This window comes from Haliotis asinina, chromosome 2, assembly GCF_037392515.1.
Source record: "Haliotis asinina isolate JCU_RB_2024 chromosome 2, JCU_Hal_asi_v2, whole genome shotgun sequence".
NCBI lineage: Eukaryota > Metazoa > Mollusca > Gastropoda > Lepetellida > Haliotidae > Haliotis > Haliotis asinina.
In genome coordinates, this window is record NC_090281.1 from 75,894,632 (window position 1) to 75,915,752 (window position 21,121).

Genomic DNA, 21,121 nt, shown 5'->3' on the forward strand with positions numbered 1-21,121 from the left:
TGAGGTATGTAGAGGAAGGACATATATGTCCCTGTGGCATCCAGGGGGTTAAAGTTTTCAAAATGCTCTTGTCTCAGCAAAATTTAAGCTACATGTTGTTATTCACAATTTAGCTCAACACTTAGATTGAGTAGTAAAAGTAGTATGTACAAGTGATTCAAAACAAAGATTGTTACTATTTAGAGTCACTTTACATCAGTTTACACTCAGAAATTTGGAAAGTATCAACCCTTACGTTTTGGCCACCTCTCCAGAGCAGGCGATATGGTCCTGAGATAATCTCCCACAATTCCAAGTACAGTTTTGACTGTAACAGGCCACTAACTCTAAAATGTGTATAGTAGTATCATTGTAAAAGAAAGTCATATTGACACCCCTTGTTACTACTGGTGTCTGAGAATGACTGGTTTCATACACTGGTTGTGTATGTAACTTACCCTGTGAGGCAATGCTTTGAGTCTGGCCAGATACTTGGCGTAGCCGACATGGGACTTGAAGTCTTGGTAGCCAAGCATCCGGTGCAGCTCATTGTGGATTCCCTCCATAAAGTTCATTGGGTACAGGTAGCTGAACATGAAATCATGTATTTAGTTAAATATGTTGCAGGAGTAATCGTTGTCCAAGTATTAATTAGTGTCACTGAAGTAGTAGTAGTAGTAGTAGTAGTAGTAGTACTAGTAGTAGTAACAGAAGCAGCAGCAGCAGTAGCAGCAGCAGTTGTGCTGTCACAAGCAACAGTAAAATCTGTATATGTCAAACCAGTGGCGATACCTGGTTTCGGTTTGCACATGAATCGGGTGGTCAGGCTCGCTAACTTGGTTGACACATGTCATCGGTTCCCAATTGCGCAGATCGATGCTCATGTTGTTGGTCACTGGACTGTCTGGTCCAGACTCGATTATTTACAGACCGCTGCCATATAGCTGGAATATTGTTGAGTGTGGCGTAAAACTAAACTCATTCACTCACTCACTCACTCACTCACTCACTCACTCAGTAGTAGCAGTAGCAGTAACAGTAGCAGTAGCAGTAAGCAACAGCAATGTTACCACCACCAGCAGTGACAGTGTGGGGTTATGAATAGAAGTGAACATTACATACTCAAGACATTCCACAGCTGACGATAAATAAACAAGTCAAAATACAGAAATCAATGGTGGATAGCATGACCAACTTCTGGCATCAAGATCTGGGGCTCCAATTATGACGCAACCTTTTCTAAGGTTAACCTTAACTCCTATTCTTTAATACTGCACTAAGGTTAAGTTAGTGTCTTATGATCACCTTAACGTTTTAAGAAAGGAGGCCTTGTTCAGCAAATATTTCATGATAGCTTACCACTTAAACTCTGCCCCATCCAAGTAGGATTTCAGTTCTTCCTTGATCAGAGCAAGGCTGTCTTTGATCACCTGGGAGCAAGACCTGGCATCCAAAGATTCCGCTTCAGACAGGAACTCTCGAACCTTAGCCTGAAAATAAAACACAAAACGTTGACAGTGAGAAGATGTTACTAAATCTGACTTTTTCGTTACATCTCATCTTGGATGTGTTTTATCAGATGTAGTGAGGGCTTTGACAGAAGTGTAAAATGATCGAAGTGGCTGCTAAGTTCACATCAATCTCCAGATATGGGCCGCACCTGTGTATGGATGGATAAAAAGATATGGTACGAAATAATTTAGAAAACGTAGCAGATACACACCACAGCAGTGGTGTACAGTCTTAGAATCATCTACAGACATATTTATTTGAAAAAGTATTGTTTTATTGTCTACTGACGTGTCTACACAAGAGCAGCTACGTTGTGTTACAAGCTATATATACAAGATTTCTGGTTCTCCATTAAAATTCCAGTCAGTACTGTGAATGTACTCTTAACGTTTTCCAGTACTCCAGTATTTAAAAAATAAGGAGTATATATTCCTGATGTTGAAAAATTATTTGAGCCCTGCAAATGATACTTTTCTAATCAGGAATATCAACTGCCATGGGTATATTTCTAGCATTCTATGTGGAGATTTTTCTGAGCCTGATGAATCATTTGTCGTTCAGTCATGGACATAGAGTTCCCAAACTGGAAGTTATATTTCCCTAAATTCATGATATTATGCTTCTAACTAACATTATATGGTTTTAGAAGAGTTTTATCATTCACTGATCAGAGGACAAACAACAAAACAATTTTTAATTCATAAATCAAATTTGTTGCATTGAATTCAATGTTGATAAAATATGAATAAAATGTGACCTAATAACTTCCTAATAATTCCCAATGTCAAACAAATCAATATTCCATGACTGGCCACCATAGGCAAGTGCTCTCTACTCTTGGATAAATCTTCACTATACATATCTCATGCCATATTTGGGGCGGTGGAGTAGCTTAGTGGTGAAGGTGTTAGGTCGTCATGCCAAAGACCCAGGTTAATACATAACATGGACACAATGTGTGAAGTCTATTTCTGGTGTTTCCCACTGTGTGTACAGAGTTGACACCATATAAATGGACTCGTTATTCTTGCTAAAATCAGCATAAAACTAAACTCACTCACTCATGCCAAATTAAATAGTAAATTTTGTAAATAGTACTGAAATAGCTGACCTTTCTGTTCATATACGCCTCTTCACTAATATCATCCCAGCGGTCATCGTTGTCATGGTTACCACAGTAGGAAGCAAACTCAGGACTATCTGCATGCCTCCACTGCCAGAACCTGTCAAATAAAGACTCTACTTCCGCTGTGCTACTCATAGTCGGAATTCTGAAACGTAACAATACCAATGTATGGTACACGAGAGAAACTTAAATTTCTCATATCAACTACTTTGTTTTCGACTATTTTTTTAACAAGAGTGCCCTTTGGAAATAAATAATATTTGTTCTACAGATTGATAAATCTGTGTGAAGTCAAGAAATTTTATTTGAACTCACGAAATAATACTTTATACTAACAACTAGTCTCTGAAACGAACATATTTTACAGAAAACACATTTCATAGTAAAACAAATATATTGTAATGAAATGGAGCCGTGTGACTTTTTCATTCCTGAAGATGTGGAAATCTAGATTTGCCATGTTTTCTTTTCTTGCATTGGCTTTCTTGGATGTATTTGCTTGAGGGTCTGTATGTATTTGCTTGAAGGTCTGTAGGACAGGCTAATAATGCTTTTGTCAGTCACAAATTATTATCTCATTAACACAGAAAAGAAATGCATACCTTATGAATAGATGAATTTGTATCCAGCATCTGAAACCAAGAATGTGTTTTGTTCACTACTAAAGTGGGTGGATGCACTCTAATAATGCATAAATTCTGTAATTTTCATGTGATTCGATCATGAATGCAATAAAATGCTAAAAGTGGAAACTATATATTTTCGACAATTTTTTTGACAACTTGATTATAATTATATATTGTTTGCCATGCAAATTAATGAATGAAATACACTTGTTCTACTAGTCTTTACAATAATGTTTTCACCTTATTCCTTGCTAATGATAACGGTAACTCTACCACCAAACAATAGAGAGAAAAGCAAAAAAAGAACAAGAGTGCTCTCCCTTGGATCCATGATCCCAATTGCTCGGCCACACACCAACTATTTTACACATTAAAATAAGTAAATTCACGCCATTATTTGTATACTTCTGAATGCAGATACCCCATCGGCATAAAAAGTAAACATGCACAAGCAGTGACTCACACGTATAACGCGATGACGGTCAGAACGTTTCGACAACCAGTGAGGTCAGCTTTTGCTCGGGATAGCGGAAGTTCTGAGTGACCTCAATGCATATTCAGCGCCGCCTATATCCATTTAAATTACACATATGGCATCGATTATAGCTGTGTATTTATTATACTTAATGTTTTGCAATAAATTGCATTTCATATTTTCGTACTACGATATATTTGGACCTTAAGTGTTTGACAGTAAGTGACACTAATCCTGGAAGTCAATGCTATATTTTTTATGTACATTATGATTAAGTCTCTAAACATATAAAAGTTCTGGTTCTTAAAATTCGGTTGCATTGTCATGAATTCTATTGTCTTCTTTATACAACTAACAGTATTACCGGACGCAGTTTTGTCACTGAATAAAAAAGGAAAACATCTGTTGCGAATGAAAGTGTATGTGTAGATTTCTGTTTAAACCCGAAATTTAAGGTACTCACAAATAAATTCATAGTTCTTTGCCCAGGATACTGGTTTTCAGAAGAAATATTGCAATACATATTGTTTGAAAAGCATATTGAAATATACTGTAATACCATGCAGCCCTAATTTGGGCTTCACACATTGTACCCATGTAGGGAATCGAACCTGGATCTTCGCCGTGACGAGAGGACGCTTTAACCATTAGGCTACCCCATCATATACAGCCATATCGTTCACTTCATAACAGATCTACGTATACGGTCTTAATGTTACAAACAGGGTGAGAATAACGCAATCATATTAGCTTCATGATAAACGCTTGAAAGGTCTCTGGTTGTCTTAATTTGTAGGGTTAATAATTTTCATCTTCTTTTGATTTATTGAATTTCAGATCAGTAACTGAAAATATGCAGAGAGGTACAGTGTCAATGAGCGAGCGGTGTAATGTTCGGATATATAGATAATCCACCACTCCCCCACCCCAACCCACACCGCCCACCCACTCCCCCAACCCCACCCGATCCGCACTCGAACCCCCGTCATACCCTAGTATATTTCCATTCTGCCATAAAACAATGTCATGTCACACAACATGAGGAGATAGATATACATCTGTTATCTTTATGGTCGTGTCCGGACATGAAGCCGAGCTGTGTTGTAAGCTATTGTTATTGTGATGGAAAATATGGTCCTACTGAAATAACCTGTTGTACCTAACTCATTCTTTTACAGTTTTACCTTACTCATAACACACTGACTTTATTACCCGTAAAGGTTATTTGAAAGTTTGTTGTTTTAGCTGTCAGCACTCAAAGCAACGGGTAGCCGAGTGGTTATTTAGCGTTAATTAGCCCGTCACGAACACTCGGGTTCAGTTCCAACATGGGTACAATGTGAGTAGCCTATTTCTGGTGTCCCCGGTTGTCATGTTGTTGGAATATTGCTATAAAGAGGCGTTGATTCACTCTCAGCAACCTTCCAACAATTTTACAGCAGTGTACAAAAAATCGATCAGGTTAACCCTGATGTTATGAACACTGACCTATACATGCATCGGCTGAGTCAGCGTTACTGACCACGATGAGTCGACTCTTCAAACAAACTGTCTGAGCCAGCTGTTCTTTCGGAAAAGACGTTAAACTACCTGTCACCATTTAATTCTCTGGTCAGATGATTTTACGTCCCTTCTAACAATAACGTTCCTATCTGAGAAGCCACTGAATGATTTGTGTTGCTGATACTGGTTATTTAAATAACAGAATCTGGATCAGACTATCCCATGACTGACATTCAAGGCATAGAAATATGTTGGGTTCGATGACATGTATCAACCAAGTCAGGTTTCAATGGTGTTGTCAAGGATCAGCGACCCCTCGATTTTCATTCTCAGCTCCCTCGGAAGGGTGCAACCCTGGTGAGACGCTGGTAAGGATTATATTTCCATATTTCCATCTCAGATCCTACCTTGGATAAATTGACGTTACGGCACATTATTAATGCTCCTTCTGCATTCTACACTGTCATCAGTAGACACGTGTCGACGCTAATCCTTACCCCATTTCCTTCACAAACCTCCCACCCCAAGCCCCCCAAAACTAACATAAACGTTAAACACCACCACCACCAACAACAACAACAATAATAAAATTGAATGTCGCTCAACCAAAACAACAACAACAACGACAACAACAACAACAGAAAACAATATCCACACCAACAAAAATAGAATAAAATGTCTAAATCCTGAGAAAAAAACACACCAAAGATTCCTAGAAGCTCAGTGATATATAAAATAGTGCTATATTCAACAGCATAATCATATTCATGCATAAGTAATCATCTCTAAATACTTGATTAGATATCTTATTTGTATAACATTGTGTTGTGATTGATTAGTACTGAGGTGTTGTTCGCCGCTTCAAAGCGTATAGATAAAGAAAATTCCCCTGAGATTATAAAAACTCTGCAATGACAATGGAATCATCCTACAAGTTGAAAATGTTTATATTTAGCTGAGGAAAAGAATTCTCTGGTCTAGAGATGAAAATAACGGAGGTGGTCAACACGTACACATATCTGAAGCGTGCTTGTTTGCTTTTTTGTTTGTTTGTTGTTGACGCTGCCTCAGCAATATTCCAGCTACATGCCCGATGGTCTGTAAATAATCGAGTCTGGAACAGACAATCCAGTGATCAAAAGCGTGAGTATCGGTCTACGCATTTTGGAGATGATGACACGTGTCAATCAACGTAGCTAGAGAGCGTGATCACCTGATCACTTGTAACAGTTGCCTAGTAGAAGTATCTGTCCCTGAAGATAAATTATAACCCAGATCTTCACGGTAACCATCCTACAGATACTTGACACAATATTTTCTCTTCCAACACATCTGACGAACGGAAATGATCAGACACATGACTTCTGTAAAGCACGTAAAAATACGACCGCCGAATCGACATGATGTTCTTTTGATGTAGCTGTTCTATTTTCTATTTCATTTTGTCAAAAATGAAAAGTATTTAAATAAGTCGTGGGGTCCAAGCACCTGTACCCCATTCAAACTCTCATCAAAGCAAACGTATCGAGTTAAATGCTAGCAACACAGTTACTTAACCCTTTGAGTAGACCAAGTGGGCCGCTTTTAGCAGTATTGTAACATTATCTCGGCGGGGATCCAAGATCGGCTTCATACTTGATCAACACATGGGTGAGCGAACGTTTTAACCACGCGGCAACCGTCCGTCCCTGGTAAGTGTATTAGCTTCATCCCAAAAGTTTCTACATCATCTGGGGAGGGATAAGAAGGGCCTATACATGGTGGTTCTCCATACTTGCCACAGAAAACCTGTTTTAATTCATCTATCATTTCGTTAATCAAGAGGTGTAGATTTCTTTAGAACTATGCTTATAAATAATTTCTCGAACAATCATAATTTATGTTTATTTATGTTATTTAATGAAAGAGATGTCGATAATGAACAATGGTTCGTCCGTGCACTCTACCACCGCGACAGTTGTTGCGTTCATGTGTTAGGGAAAATAGAGTTGCTTCCCTTACATCGACTTGGTTAAAGAACCAGCATCCAGTGTGACGATGCCACACTCATGAAAGTTGCCTTTTGACAAGTGTATAGATGAACGTTGCGGTCTTCACCCACTGTACCCATGTGGGGTATCGAACCCGGGTATCCAGCGTGACGAGCGAACGCATTAACCACTAGACTACCCCACCGCCCCGTTTCGTTTGATGAGTGTCATCTTGTCCCAAAGCTCATCGATGCTCACGATGTCAATCACGGGATTGTAAGTTCAGAAACTTGATTAGAAACTCGTAGTATAGCTAGGGTATTCATACCAGCCTTTGAACGACAAGTGATGATACAACTGTGAAGGATATTACATGAGTAATATATCATCAAATACTACCTGCTGTTAAGTTTGCAAAATTTACAGAACCTTGACGTATCTCAAGACAGTTATGTTGCAAATATGAAACCCTGCTGGCATGTCATTGAATTTAAGAGATATAGACAGTATGTATCACCTAGATGCGTTTAGACCTGCGTAGATCCAGGTTAGAAATGGCCTTCAGTATATTTTGCATAGACCGATGGTCATGCCATTGATCACTGAGTTGCTTACTCCAGACTTGAGTTAATCAACATCCAATCAATGTTCATGTCAGTTCCGCGAATAACTGACACTAACTGTGATATGATTGATCTACAGCACCGCTGGCATCATGTCAGATCATTGACCACTTCATTGTCATCACGTAAGATTTATTGATACTACATGTGTTTTAACACATCATCAGTACGCTATCGTCATGGCAGATGAGTGAATGACACATGTGTTATAACACATCTGCACCACATCATCGTCATGGCAGATGAGTGAATGACTGACACTACATGTGTTATAACACATCAGCACGACATCATCGTCATGGCAGATGAGTGAATGACACATGTGTTATAACACATCAACAGCACACCATCGTCAGTGCAGATGAGTGAATGATTGACACTTTGTGTGTTATAACACATCAAGAGCACACCATCGTCATGGCAGATGTGTGACTGATTCACACTCCCTGTGTTATAACACATCAACAGCACAGCAACAGGGTAACAAGTGCGTTTTATCCCCTGAACCACAATGCAACAGTAGACACAACGCCATCGTGACTCTGCGTTCACCACATCCATCAAAATGTGGAAGCTCTTCTAAAAAATACCGCTTTTCCAGTGCGTTGCCTCAACAAACAGAAGCAAACGACTACCTGGATCGTTTGAGGTTCTAACAGCCTTCACTTTCCTATCTCCGATGCGCTAGAGTATAAAGATATTTCTTGCAACTGTCTCAGCATTTTCCTCGTGAGATTTACTGAGTGGCTTTACAAGCCGAGCATAAACTTTGGAGAGATTCCATGTTTTTAAACATAGGAAACGCATTCTCCAAAGTGCGTGTCAACAACGCCGTGAGTTAAACAGTTAACTACATATGAAGATTTACCAGGATGGGTATACCGGGAAGAAGGCTTAAAATTACCTTAAGAATTTTACCTGTCTCATTTCTTCCATAGGCCATTTTCAAAGTCGGACCAGATCTTATCCTTTGCATGAAAGACACCGTGGAGAAGACACAATTCTAGGTTGCCATCGTGTCAGGAAATTAATTTAGTAGAACCGTGTTTCCAACTGTTTCATGTAAATGTTTTCTTTCACTTTTTAATAGTTTATTGCAGCAATGCTCAAACCTGTTTAAAATTTGGTATGTGTGATTTAACAATACTATCAATAATCCATAAACAGCGATGTATATAATAATGTACTTTGGACCAGAAAATCCAGTGATTATATTGTGATCAAGTTCTAATATTGGTTAACAGGCTACATGCAGTCAGTCCAAATACTGATAGCGTAGTTTGGATAGCCAAGTGGTAATAGCGTTCGCTCGTCACGGTTAAAATGTGTGAAGCCCATTTCTGGTGTCCCCAGCTGTAATATTGCTAGGATACTGCTAAAAGCAGGGTCAAAGTTTTGTGTAGGAGCTAAGGTTTGTACTTGTTCTGTGAATGTTTAAAGCCTGCCAACGTGTTTGATAACGTTGGAAACTGTTTGGTCACGTCCATTTTCTAGGCATATACTTTTTCCGTCCGTCACTTTGTTAGAGATTAGTTTCTCCTAGTGGTTAAAGCGTTTACTCGTTATGCTGAAGACCCGGGTTCGATTCCCCACATGGTTAGAGTGTGTGAAGGCCATTTCTGGTGTCTCCCGCCATGATGTTGCTGGAATACTGCTAAAGGAGGCATAAAACTAAACTCACTCATTCACTCATCCAATTTTAAGAGACGTGGAATACACGACGAAGTAGAAAACAATGTCCACTATCTCGTGGTTGAATATTTAACATTCTCGTTGTGTAGGACGTTAAGACGTGCTGAAAAGCCCAATGCTAAATAAAAGTGGAATGTTTCTCGGGCATCGGTGCGTCACTTTTATTTGTCACAATTTTTTACAGCCATTTAAAAAAAAATGACTTGGCCGCGTCCCGATCATCCATTTGTCCACTATAAGAATGGATGTCCGTGAAAACGATTGTGGCTGAATCTACAACTCTTTAACACACGTTAAACTTCCCAAGCTGTATTTCCGAGAGAAAGCAATAAAAATGTGTGCCTTCCGCGTCACTTTTTCAGTCAAAAATTAAAAATAAAGTCCTGCCGCCCTCGTCACTTTTGAAAAAAAACGTGCCCGAGAAACTTTTCATTTTTTGATGCAACCTAATAAAGCAGAACATCCAGTTTCATTGCAATGTCTGATTACCCTGATCGGTGTTATCAGACTCCAAAGTTAAACTTTGCACGGAGAATACTTTCATAATGAAAACATTTATGCAATAACGCGACCTGATTTGTTCATCGTATCATCAAACTAAATTCATGGCGGAGAGTTGCAAGTGAGTAGACTGGTGTCGGTGCAAGACGCCCGCTCTGAAAAGATGTGAGAAACTTCAAGGAGTTGGAGGAGGACATCTTTCATCCAACGATATACAGACACTCCAGCATACGTCGACCACACAACGCTAGTTTAGGATACATTTCACCACAACCCTCCTCAACCCAATATAGATGGTACATCATTGCATTGAGTGATGTTGTGTAGTCGAGCTGGGCTTAACGTCAACAGTCCATCGTGTTGGAAGAGATTTCGTAGTATTCACGGCTTTCTATTTTGGTACCATATTAATTATTAACTGATACTATTCAGATGAGGTGGAATCTATGAGGATCAAACGTGATCCCCTAAAACGCGTCTGTCAAGGATGAACTATTTTGGGACTTTTTATTATTCCTTTCCACATGCAGTTTGTGTGTATCTCTGTTTTTTTTTCAAATTTACCCTGTTGGTGTCTTGCACATTAGTGATGACAAATTAAGCTTCATTGCTGTAAACAAATAAGACATGTGATAATATTTTTTCTGTGTGCAGCGCTTAGTACATTTTGTTATATTTTCATAAACACCTTATGTGCTCTGTTTTGTTTTTTTTGTTTTTGTATGTTTTTAAAAATCGGTCCATATACCTTGACTCCTCATTTTATATAATTATATGTTTCCAATTCAGATATATCTTTTTATGAAGCTCTTCAGTTTATTTTCTTCCAGTGAATCTTAGCAGGTGTCGGGACTAATGGACGTTGGATTAGAGTTGAGTTGAATACCATGACGAAACATAGATGACTGATCTAACAATTCGTGGTCAAGAGTGAACACAATATTCCACAATCGGTGAACGTTGATAATGAACCAACTCTTGTGACCACAAATGAAAGTACATGCAATAAACAGCGAATATCACCCAGACAGATATTTCCCTTTTTCAACTTACAAAAGAGTAAAAGAGAGCAGTCTCGGGTTTCCTGCAAAGCATGTACAATGTATCTCACAAGGAAAAGGAAACTACTGTTTACCTCTTGGGACACTGGGCACAATGTGTGAATCCCGTTTCTGGTGTCTATCGCGTGATTTTGCTGGCATATTGGTAAAAGCGGCTTAAAACCATATTCAGTATGCTTTGAAACACGTGACCACACGCTGACGCGAGCACGCTCCTAAATGTGGTTCGACAGACGAGTGATATGTGTACACTGAACCACGAACTAAGATTCGTCTAACATGATTTGTTAAGTTTGTTTTAAAATATACATGTATTCACAACAAAATCAACCACAGACCTGACCGCACCACATCCTAACTGAGAATGGAATTGTGATAGTTCTAATAGTGTCATAAGTTTATTTGACTGTGGAATCACGATGATGATGATGGTGATGATGATGATGATGATGATGATGATGATGATGATGATGATGATACTCCCTTTGCGTTGTTTGGCGTCACCTACATTGACTGATAAAATACCCAGTGTTGAAGGTTGGCGTAATTTGCATCCACGCTCACGAAATAATAAAACGTATGCCCCAGTTTTACGAGTTTCCATGAGTAAGCAACGCTTAACGATCAATTTGGATGATCGATCGGTTGTAATAATGCGATCCTCGGTCTAATAACGCGCAGTTACCCCAAATAAAATGGACAGTGTACGTAGAAAGAAAAGTGTTTCCTTCAGAATGTAATAAGGGCAAAGTTTTACACCCTTAAGTCTTCGTCACCTCGTTAAATACCCCATGGCCATATACGTCACCTCGTTAAATACCCATATGTGACTTCGACCCCCTCTGATTTGAACCTCGCATAGCTCCAACTATTGCCGAGGCTGGTTCAAAGTAGTCAGCTTAAAATCGCACCTGTGCAGGTGTGGAGGTTCAGATATTGATTAACACGGTGATCAATTCACAGCTGGACCTTTACAGCAGCTCTTTGTATTCCCCTGTGACTCAAGCTTAAAACACGACTTGCGTGCATTATGTAGAGGAAAAGCTTTACTCGGCCAATCGTCTGTCTTACATAGATACGCTGCCTTGAATGTTGCTTATTCATTACTCGCTGTTAGCATGAGCATATCGATATGAAACTCTCGATAAGCTTTCCAATTAGATCTTAAACGGAATGGAACATTTGTTCTCAAACGGTAGGATATAGCAGGTAGAAGAGAAGATGAGGTGCATCTGATTTGAATACTAGAAAAAGTTGACAATATTTATGAAATTGGTGATATCGTGTAGGTTATTTAGTTTGCAGAATAGGTAAAATATAACTAGTTACAATGTACATTACGTCTGTGTATGCGTAAAATGTGTAGAATGTGTAGGATAACAAGATGACTGATAACTATGTACTTGATAACATACATGTGTTCTAACCTAAAATATAGACGATATCTCACAGGACATTTATTATGACAACTATTCCAAAACAGTGTAGTTGATATTTTACATGATTTGTTCCGAAACAGAATAGCTGATAACTTACATGAAATGTTCCAAAATAGAATTGACGATAACTTACATGATTTGTCCAAAAACAAAACAATTAATAACAAACATTATGTGTTCAAATGTAGAATAGGTGATAACTAACATGATATGTTCCAAAACAAAATAGTTAATAACTTTCATGCTATGTTCCAAAACAGAATAGCTGATAACGTATACTACGTTCCAAAATAGAATAACTGCTAATTGCTTACAGAATATGGTACTAGATAATAGGCTGTTTGGTAAGCTCTACATCTTAATATGCAGATAACCTAACAAACAACGAAGGAATGTTATATCCAGTTACTCTCCGTTCCCGACATATCAATTCCTGATGTATTACTTCTTACCCAAATGAAATGCAACCAGAACTGAGTATTACTATCAGTCGTTGCTGGGTTAGGGTTTAGGAATAGGGTTTTATGGATGTCATGTTCTTTATTATGAGAAACACAACGTTCTTTATTATGAGAAATTAAACACAACGTTCTTTATTATGAGAAACACAACGTTTCGGAGTATATCCTTACTCCTTCATAGGGCGGATGATGAAAGAGTAAAGATAATATACTCCGAAACGTTGGGTTCCTCAGAATAAAGGATGGCGTCTTCTTCATTATAAGGGAAAAATATCTCTGAGTATAGCCTTACTCCTTCATCATGACTTCAGTGATGACATCGATAAAATTATCTTCCCGATGTGTAACATTTCTAAATGCCATTCAAAGAACTGATGCCATATAGCGTGAACATTACTGAGAGCAGCACTAAACAAAACAAACAAACAAACGATCAAATTCTGGTGTGGTAGAAGATTCCCTTCGGCACACTACAACAGAGAAATTTTGTAGCTGGTGGGCAAGGAAATAGCGGAACAGATCGGACACTGCCCAGTGCCAAGGGTGCGCCAAGGCAACCTACCGTTCCTGCTGGCGGAGCCCGAACACCACACACATCTATAAACACATTTGACAGACGAGGTCTGGCCAGCTAATTTTAGGCCGGTTTACTGCTAAGTTCGCTATGTTTGTTAGGTCTGTGCTCTTTAATTATAAACACCAGGCTCCCTAATAGCCCAGGTATAACAAGTCTTGCAGTATAGATCTCTCGCGACTCTGCGGTTCTTACCTATAAACACAGCATTCGGAGGGGGGTTTGATAATATCGGAACTGTGTTATAAACGTTATTCGAATACCTAGGTCTGGAGAAGTGGTAGAGCCAGATGGATGACGGGAGTTGCTGCTTTTTGAATCTTAAGGGCCAAGTGCAAGTCTGATGAATTGATTTTTCCCCATGTCACCACATCATTCAAATGTGTATAAAAATTGTTACCTCTGTCTGGAATCAGCTAACATTTGTTGCATGAATATCATCCTAAATTTATTCACCATTAATTGTACTGTAGTGATTTTTAAGAAATGTCATTCCAGTCACCACTTAATTTAAAGCCTTGTAGAAATCATTATCTATTATTCTTATCAACTAGTATTTGTTTCCTGAATTTTTATCCTAAAGCTAGATTCAGGTTAATATTGGATCGTAGTGATTTTTGTACAATCAAACTATACTAGACAGCAAAAGAAACGCAAGTTTGGAAAAAATATGAAATCTCAAAAAAAGTAAGCGTTAATGTTTATGTCTCCTATTAAAAACTTGACAAAAAGTATCATTTCTTTTGCTGTTCAATATGTTAAAATATCATATTCTGCGCGTCTACCAACGCCTTAACCTGCACAGAACTGCCATTAGGACGAACACAGCGAGTTAGTAAAGTAGCTAGGACGTTCGCTAGTCACACCAAAAGTCCGGGTTCTATGGGTACACTTTATGTAACTCATTTCATGATCAGATGCCCCCCCACCCCCACCCCCTCCATGCTGCTGCTGGAATAGCCCTACAAGTGACGTGATGAGAAACTCATTTACTCAATTTGGGCAGAAACTGAACACATTTAGATGCCAGTTGTTTAATTTACAAATCTGTTATTCCATGACTGGCGGCAAGACTGGTCACATCGTTTTCTCCTTCAGTGACCTATCGGTTTATAAAGCAAGTTGAGTGATATTTATTTGTTAATTATAAGGTCTGTGAGTTCTCTGGGGCTGCTTTCCAGGGCATTGCAAATTCAGTCAAATATCGGTCACATTGTCACTGTTGACGTTTGTATAAGGTCAGCACGCGATGACAGATCGCTGGTTCCGCTGAGCGCCATTTCATTTGATGTATTAATGGTAATCAGATTCAGTACTCGGACACGAAAAGTGGTATTTGAAAGGACAACGATATCAAATATATTAACGACTCCTATATTGGTGTGTCACCTTTGTTCATAATTGTTTTTTCATAACATCTGAGTGTACCTGTTTATGAAGTTCCGCGAAACGTTTCCAAAGCTCTGCATTGAAGATTCCAATTTGACTTTTACCTCGGACTATCTGCATAAATGGATAACTATGGAATGTGATCGAATTTGAAATACATTAGTTACCTATATTTTAGTGCTCCCGAAACTGTGCCAGCTGACTGCATTTCTTGCAGAACGTTAACGGGAAAGGTTTGGTGTCAACAATTCTGCTTGGGGATAGTGTTTTAAGAAAAAATGTAGATCCGTTCTGATCACTTCGCCCATAAGGCAAATAAATGCTTCACTCAGTATTTGCTTAACACACTGTATATAACTGATGGATATATTTATTCCAGAGATAAACTAAGGAGATAGCAAATCACCCTGTGGTACTCCATGCATCTCTGGCAGCCGTGGTAGATCCGTGGTCACACGGAGGTAAAACAAGATTTACATCTAGACAACAGTGGGATATTAATTTAACGTTGATACCTGGTCAGGGATATAATAATGAAACTCAAGCTGTAAACTAAAATTAATGTCCAGGTGGGCAAGCATAAAGCGTTTGCTCGTAAAAGAATCGCGTTCGATCCCTTGATAAGGAAAGTTTGGATCTTTTTGGAATTCTTTCTTGAGTTTACGTGATTGCGCTAGCTGTGGTTGTACGCCTTTTAAGCAGTAATACAACATTGTGGAACCAAAAATGGCATTAGCCAGTGTATTTCATGCCCTGGATTTATACTGTCTAAAAGTAACAAACGTTATGCAAATTGACATATGTCATAGAACCATATCTTTGGCAATAAGGTCGTTGAGGAGTACTTCATGTTGCCTTTACGTACATTACATGTAACTGATGGGAGTAAAATATCAACAAGCTCATCTCAGTTTTAAAACTGCACATCTAGTTTAAAAATTGCTACTAGTTAACAGTAACGGGGATTGAAATTTAAGCAAGGAGTACCCACTTTCCTATATTCAGCGTCCCTGATTGAGAAGAAAATTACGTGCCCAAACCTGTATGACCTTCAAGAACCTGGAAAGGTCAACATTTCACCGATCACGCATTTGGGACTAAATCTCCTATTACCAGCCAGCAGGGGCAGAAATTGCTCATTGATTGCAACGCCTGGTAAAGTGCTTAACTTAACGTAAAATTGAAAACGTATACCCAAATAATCAAAGTTTAATGGTTCCCTCCTTGTGTTATGTTTGCCTTCAGACTCGGTCTTTGTTCGATAAAACGTAAATCTTCAGTTTTAGAGGATGAAAAGTGAAGCCAACAGGTGGCGCCCTCGACAGCTGATGAGTTGACCAGCCGCATTTCGTATAACTTTCTTCCGAGTCGGCCATCTTGTTATCGTAAGCGTCTTGACGTACTCTCAATTGAAAACACGTTGCGTAAGGCCCACGCGGCTATTTTGGGCAACTTCAGGACCGTGGGTACTTTACAGCATGTGCCGGCATTCTGCAGCCAACTCCTGATATTTTCCCCCTGTCTGTATAGGTTTCTTTAAACGATAAAAACAGTAAATTTAGCAGAAATAGACGGCAGTGACCTGTCTAATTTTAATCACATTGCTTCCAGGAGGGCCGTGCGCCGTCCTTCCGATTACCGATACAACACGTTACGGGAACGTCGGCACGGTGAGGCACGTTGTTGTGTTATGCTACACCCAAGGTACATTACACCAGACGAGGGTCCAGACATACCGAGCAACTGCGCATTTCAGCCACATAAAGTTACTTAATTACCACATGTACATACTCACCTACTGAAATAAACAAAACGTCCATATGGAGACTTGTTTACTATAACGAGTTCCTTTCATCGAGAATCCCAACGTGGGTACACTGTGTGGTGACCATTTCTGCTGTCCCCTCATAGTTATATTACTGGAATACTTAAGTAGCAAGCGTAAAATCATACTTCCTCCTTCTCTCACTCACTCACTTGTCTGAATGTGTTATCTTGTACATCGGACTGCTATTTTGTCAAAGCTGAAGGCACAAATGTAAATTCTTGCAGTCGTCTGTTTTTCGGGACCACCGAAAAATGATAAAAAGAGAAAAAAAAAGACGTAGCTTCGGGATAGCTGAAATTTTGTGACTCATCAAAGTTCGACACAACTGCGTTAAACTTTGCATTTCGAAACTAACTGGTCCAACGAGACATGTTTTGTATCTACTGACCAAATGTACTGTCCATGTTGACTTTATTATTGTCTGGCCTTTTCCGACTGAAGCTGTCTCATTGAGGCACTTGAAGATGCCAGCCAAACCTGGTATTTTGAAGCTAAATGGATAATGAGTCATATGTGTAATGTAATGACCAGAAATGAAGCCTTTGATGATGAACGATTACGTTTATCACTTTTTCAATGATACTATCTCTGTGAGGCTATTTAAACATGCAAATAACACCTAGAATTTTGAAACTAAATATGAAAGTAAAATTGTCTTTAAATACACAATGCCTCTAAGAAAGGAATAAAGTGTTCTTATTTATCAGTCTAACGTGTCTCGTCGAGACGATTTGAACATTAAGATATAGCAAGATATTTTAAGACAGCATGGAAAAACGGTATATTTCCATAAAATGATCCATCCAGTTGCCTTTCCTGATAAACAGACAGCCTTATCATTTTCTCATTGAACCTGCTGTTGTCTGGTTGAGGCTGTTGGTTCACGGATGTCGATAATTCTTGAATTATGGTGATGAAATGGTACCTCCACTGCTGTGATCTCCGACTGATGTTGGGCATTTATACATCCATCCTTCAGCTCCATCCTTCCAGCTTCCTCAGCCTCAATCAAATGCTGAGACATGCTTTACGTGGATACAAACATGGCCGAGTCTTTAACACATGTTTTATTTAATGGTTTTAGCAAGCGACGCCATGTCCCCGCGCGGATATATTTCACATTGCCATAAGTTAACGTTGGGAAAATTACACGTTTGTGTGTGGTTTGGATATTCAGGGATATATTTAGATCTTAAAATGCTTCGGAATGACAACGTTACAGTCAGTTTGAAAGATCGACGCATATTCCCTTCAGACGTTTCGGTTAAACATGCCCAATCGTTGTGTTTATTGTTTTCCCCCCAGCGTTATGTTTCTCTCCCAGACAATTTTATGATGTTTGAAGAGATTATTTTCTAAAGGTTTTGGTTTTATACGTCATGCTTATGTGTGAGAGCACTCGTTACAAGCACGTATAGCTACTTAGAGATTTCCTGAGTTGCATCAATATTCATTACCGGTACGTTTATGCCGCTGTGTTGTTTCTGTGTGTGTTTTTGCACGCTGATGGAGGCACGGGTGACATACTCGTCCCAGTCTGCTGCTGTCATCTGTGCATTGTTGCGTTCCGTGGACTCCCCAGAAACCATTAACGGTGGGTTTGTTCCAAGTATTATTCGGCACACTTCGGCGTTGAAACGGGTTTAAACAAGTTGAATTCTGTTCAAAGAGTCATTAAACTGAGCTGATTTAGTCATTCACTCAGTCATTTAGCGGCTGGAACAGTAAATATTGGTATCTACTTCGAAATACCATTTTCACTTTGACATGCCTAAGTTATGATTATCTCGAAGTTTAATCTTGACCCATTCACTTAACCAAGTCTTCTTTATTCATCACTGGAGGTTATAGCGAAACTCTGAGAACTTGAAGTATACTGAACAGCAAAAGAAAAACGCAAGTTTTGAGAAAATGAAATATCATAAAGGTAAGCGTTCATGCTTATGTCTTCTATTTATAAACTTGACTTTCTTTCGTGTTCATTGTATTTTAAAGGTCCATTAATCTTCGACACAACCTTTATCTTTAAGACGAGGGACTACCGTTGCTTTTATGAACTTCGTCGAAAGCCAACAGACTTTGAAACAAACCCTCTCCAAAAGATTTGCGATCGGATTCGTCAGTCGCAAAAATTCTTTGAAACTTGTGTCGAAGTCACAGTAAACGGTAAACTGTCTCTCTTCTTTTCAAGATGTACCTTGTTCGAAGAAAAACGTAAGTATAGTTCTAATATATGGCACTGTTTCTGTAAAAGACAAAAAGCAAGAACGGAGAGTCTCATGACAGATGTCCATGCCTTGTCTTAGACGAACTGTCGTCTACGACGTCATCTACTGTGCATTAACGGCGTGAACTATCGCATATTTACGACGTGATCTACCGCGTATTAACGACGTGATCTACCGCGTATTAACGACGTGATCTACCCCGTATTAACAACATGATTTACCGCACATAAGCGTCTCTGTTAAAGACATAACATGGTACCGACGTAAGGATAATGGTATTTGTAACAGCATCAAACGCTGTTATGTAAGCCCTTGAGCTTTTTCGGTCTGTATACAACACACAAACTTCAGCTGATTTCTTTATACCTTCTCATATACTGATTTGTTCTTACAGAATTTAGAGCCTTCCGGGTACATCGGATAGAGCGCCTGTGAAGAGGAGCATGTCATTGTTTAATACCTGGCTGGCATGACCTTGTTGTAGTGGACTAGCACACGCATACGCACGCACGGACGCACGCACGCAGTGCAAGTGGTTATCCTCACGTCTGTCCCCATTTCACCTGACCGCTGACGAATGGACACCACAGACGTTTGTCACAGTAGTTCCAGATTTCATATAATATGACGACAGTGTTTCAGACTGCAGTGGTCAGTTTAAAGGTCACATGCAACGTAACACACAACTTTGTGGATTCTGGTACCTTTCGGTATGCACTTACCGAAACAAATCATAAAAAATGCCAAGTCAACCTATAAAGTTGGAAAAAACGCGATGAAAAAAAGCCCGCGAAAGCGGAGTTCAAACGTTTCACTAAATTCCCCCCAGCTTTGGGGGGAAAACTGGTTTCAACAGCTGTGCTGCGCTGCGTCCATAACGCATGCGCAGTGAATAGGTTCGCGGAGCTTGGTTGTGTACACAAACAAGTAAATAATCTACTCATTACGTAAAACAACTTGTTGGTTGTGGTAAGCAGTCTCTGTCCCAGAGAAAGCTCAGTGTCTGGTTTATTCACACCTATATGTCTGTCTGCCTGTCTGCTAAAGACAACATGCAATACACAGCTTCAATCATTGACCACGTGCAATTTGAACTTAACACCTATCAGACTATACGATATAAAGAAAATAAGTTGATTTATGACTCGTGCACCCCCGAGTCCCGTGTCTGCCACATTATGTAATTAGGCACGTATGATACACATGACATGTTTTTATGTCTGTGGGTTGCAAACAAACTAGATTAATCTTTTTCGGATGACTGGATCTGGCGGAAACTGGTGCAAACTCTTGTCAGTTTCAAGTCCTGCTTTGTACTTGGACGAATGACAGATTCCAGCCACGCTGTAGTTTACCATCTCTGCTGACATGCATTTTTTATTGGATCGAGTGCAAATTCAGAGAACATGTATTTTCCAAACCCAACATCTCTATATACATTCTTCATGGATAACGACTTCTTTTCGTGTATATGATTTTGTTTGACAACAGTATATGAATTCATACTGAAACGACGCATCAAATACACAAAAAGAAGTTGTTATCCATAAAGAATCTTACTTCCTTGTGACTGGCTATACTTCTAAAATGCCCATCAAACAGATCATCTTTCTGTACACACAATGAACCCTCAGCATATCAGCAAATGAACCAGCCAATCGGAAGCCGTCGTTACACTTGAGTGCATATCCACCCTCTATGACTGGGTTCGGTCTCCTGAGGGCTTCGTTTCCGGGGAAGTAAGCCCAAGTACAAAATATTGCACTTTTGAATCGCGATTGTACGCTTATAATTGTGTTTATTTGTTTTTTTCAAAAGCAGCAATGTATGTTATATGTCATGAATAAGTGATAAATGTGTTTTAATTATGTTTGAGTTTTTGGTTGCATGTGACCTTTAAGGAAATGTTATGCGAATACAGCAAACAAACTGAAGGTCACGAAAGCTTATTGTTGTTTTGCAAGAACCAGTTAAGTCCCCTTGTTTTGCCACAAGAAAGTGATCATTGGTTTGCCGTGGTAATAATGTCAAAGATGCCAGTGTATAACTGTTCTTTCGCCTCGTTGGGTTGTATTTTAAAGGTCACATGCAACGTAAAACACAACTTTGCAGATTCTGGTACCTTTCGGTATGC

At 39.2% G+C, this 21,121-nt stretch overlaps 1 protein-coding gene across 1 annotated transcript in view; it reads right to left on the bottom strand.

Annotated features, from left to right (window-relative positions):
* Positions 1-3,780, bottom strand: part of LOC137274337 (uncharacterized) — a 57,185-nt gene extending 53,405 nt beyond the window's left edge. Inside the window, exons 1-5 of the mRNA XM_067807484.1 lie at positions 3,707-3,780; positions 3,220-3,249; positions 2,603-2,762; positions 1,339-1,469; positions 438-567 (exon numbers count right to left, since the gene is read on the bottom strand). Coding sequence (XP_067663585.1) covers positions 438-567; positions 1,339-1,469; positions 2,603-2,752 — 411 coding nt within the window. The 5' untranslated portion in view covers positions 2,753-2,762; positions 3,220-3,249; positions 3,707-3,780. The remainder of the gene's footprint in view (positions 1-437; positions 568-1,338; positions 1,470-2,602; positions 2,763-3,219; positions 3,250-3,706) is intronic.
* Positions 3,781-21,121: the final 17,341 nt, after the last annotated feature.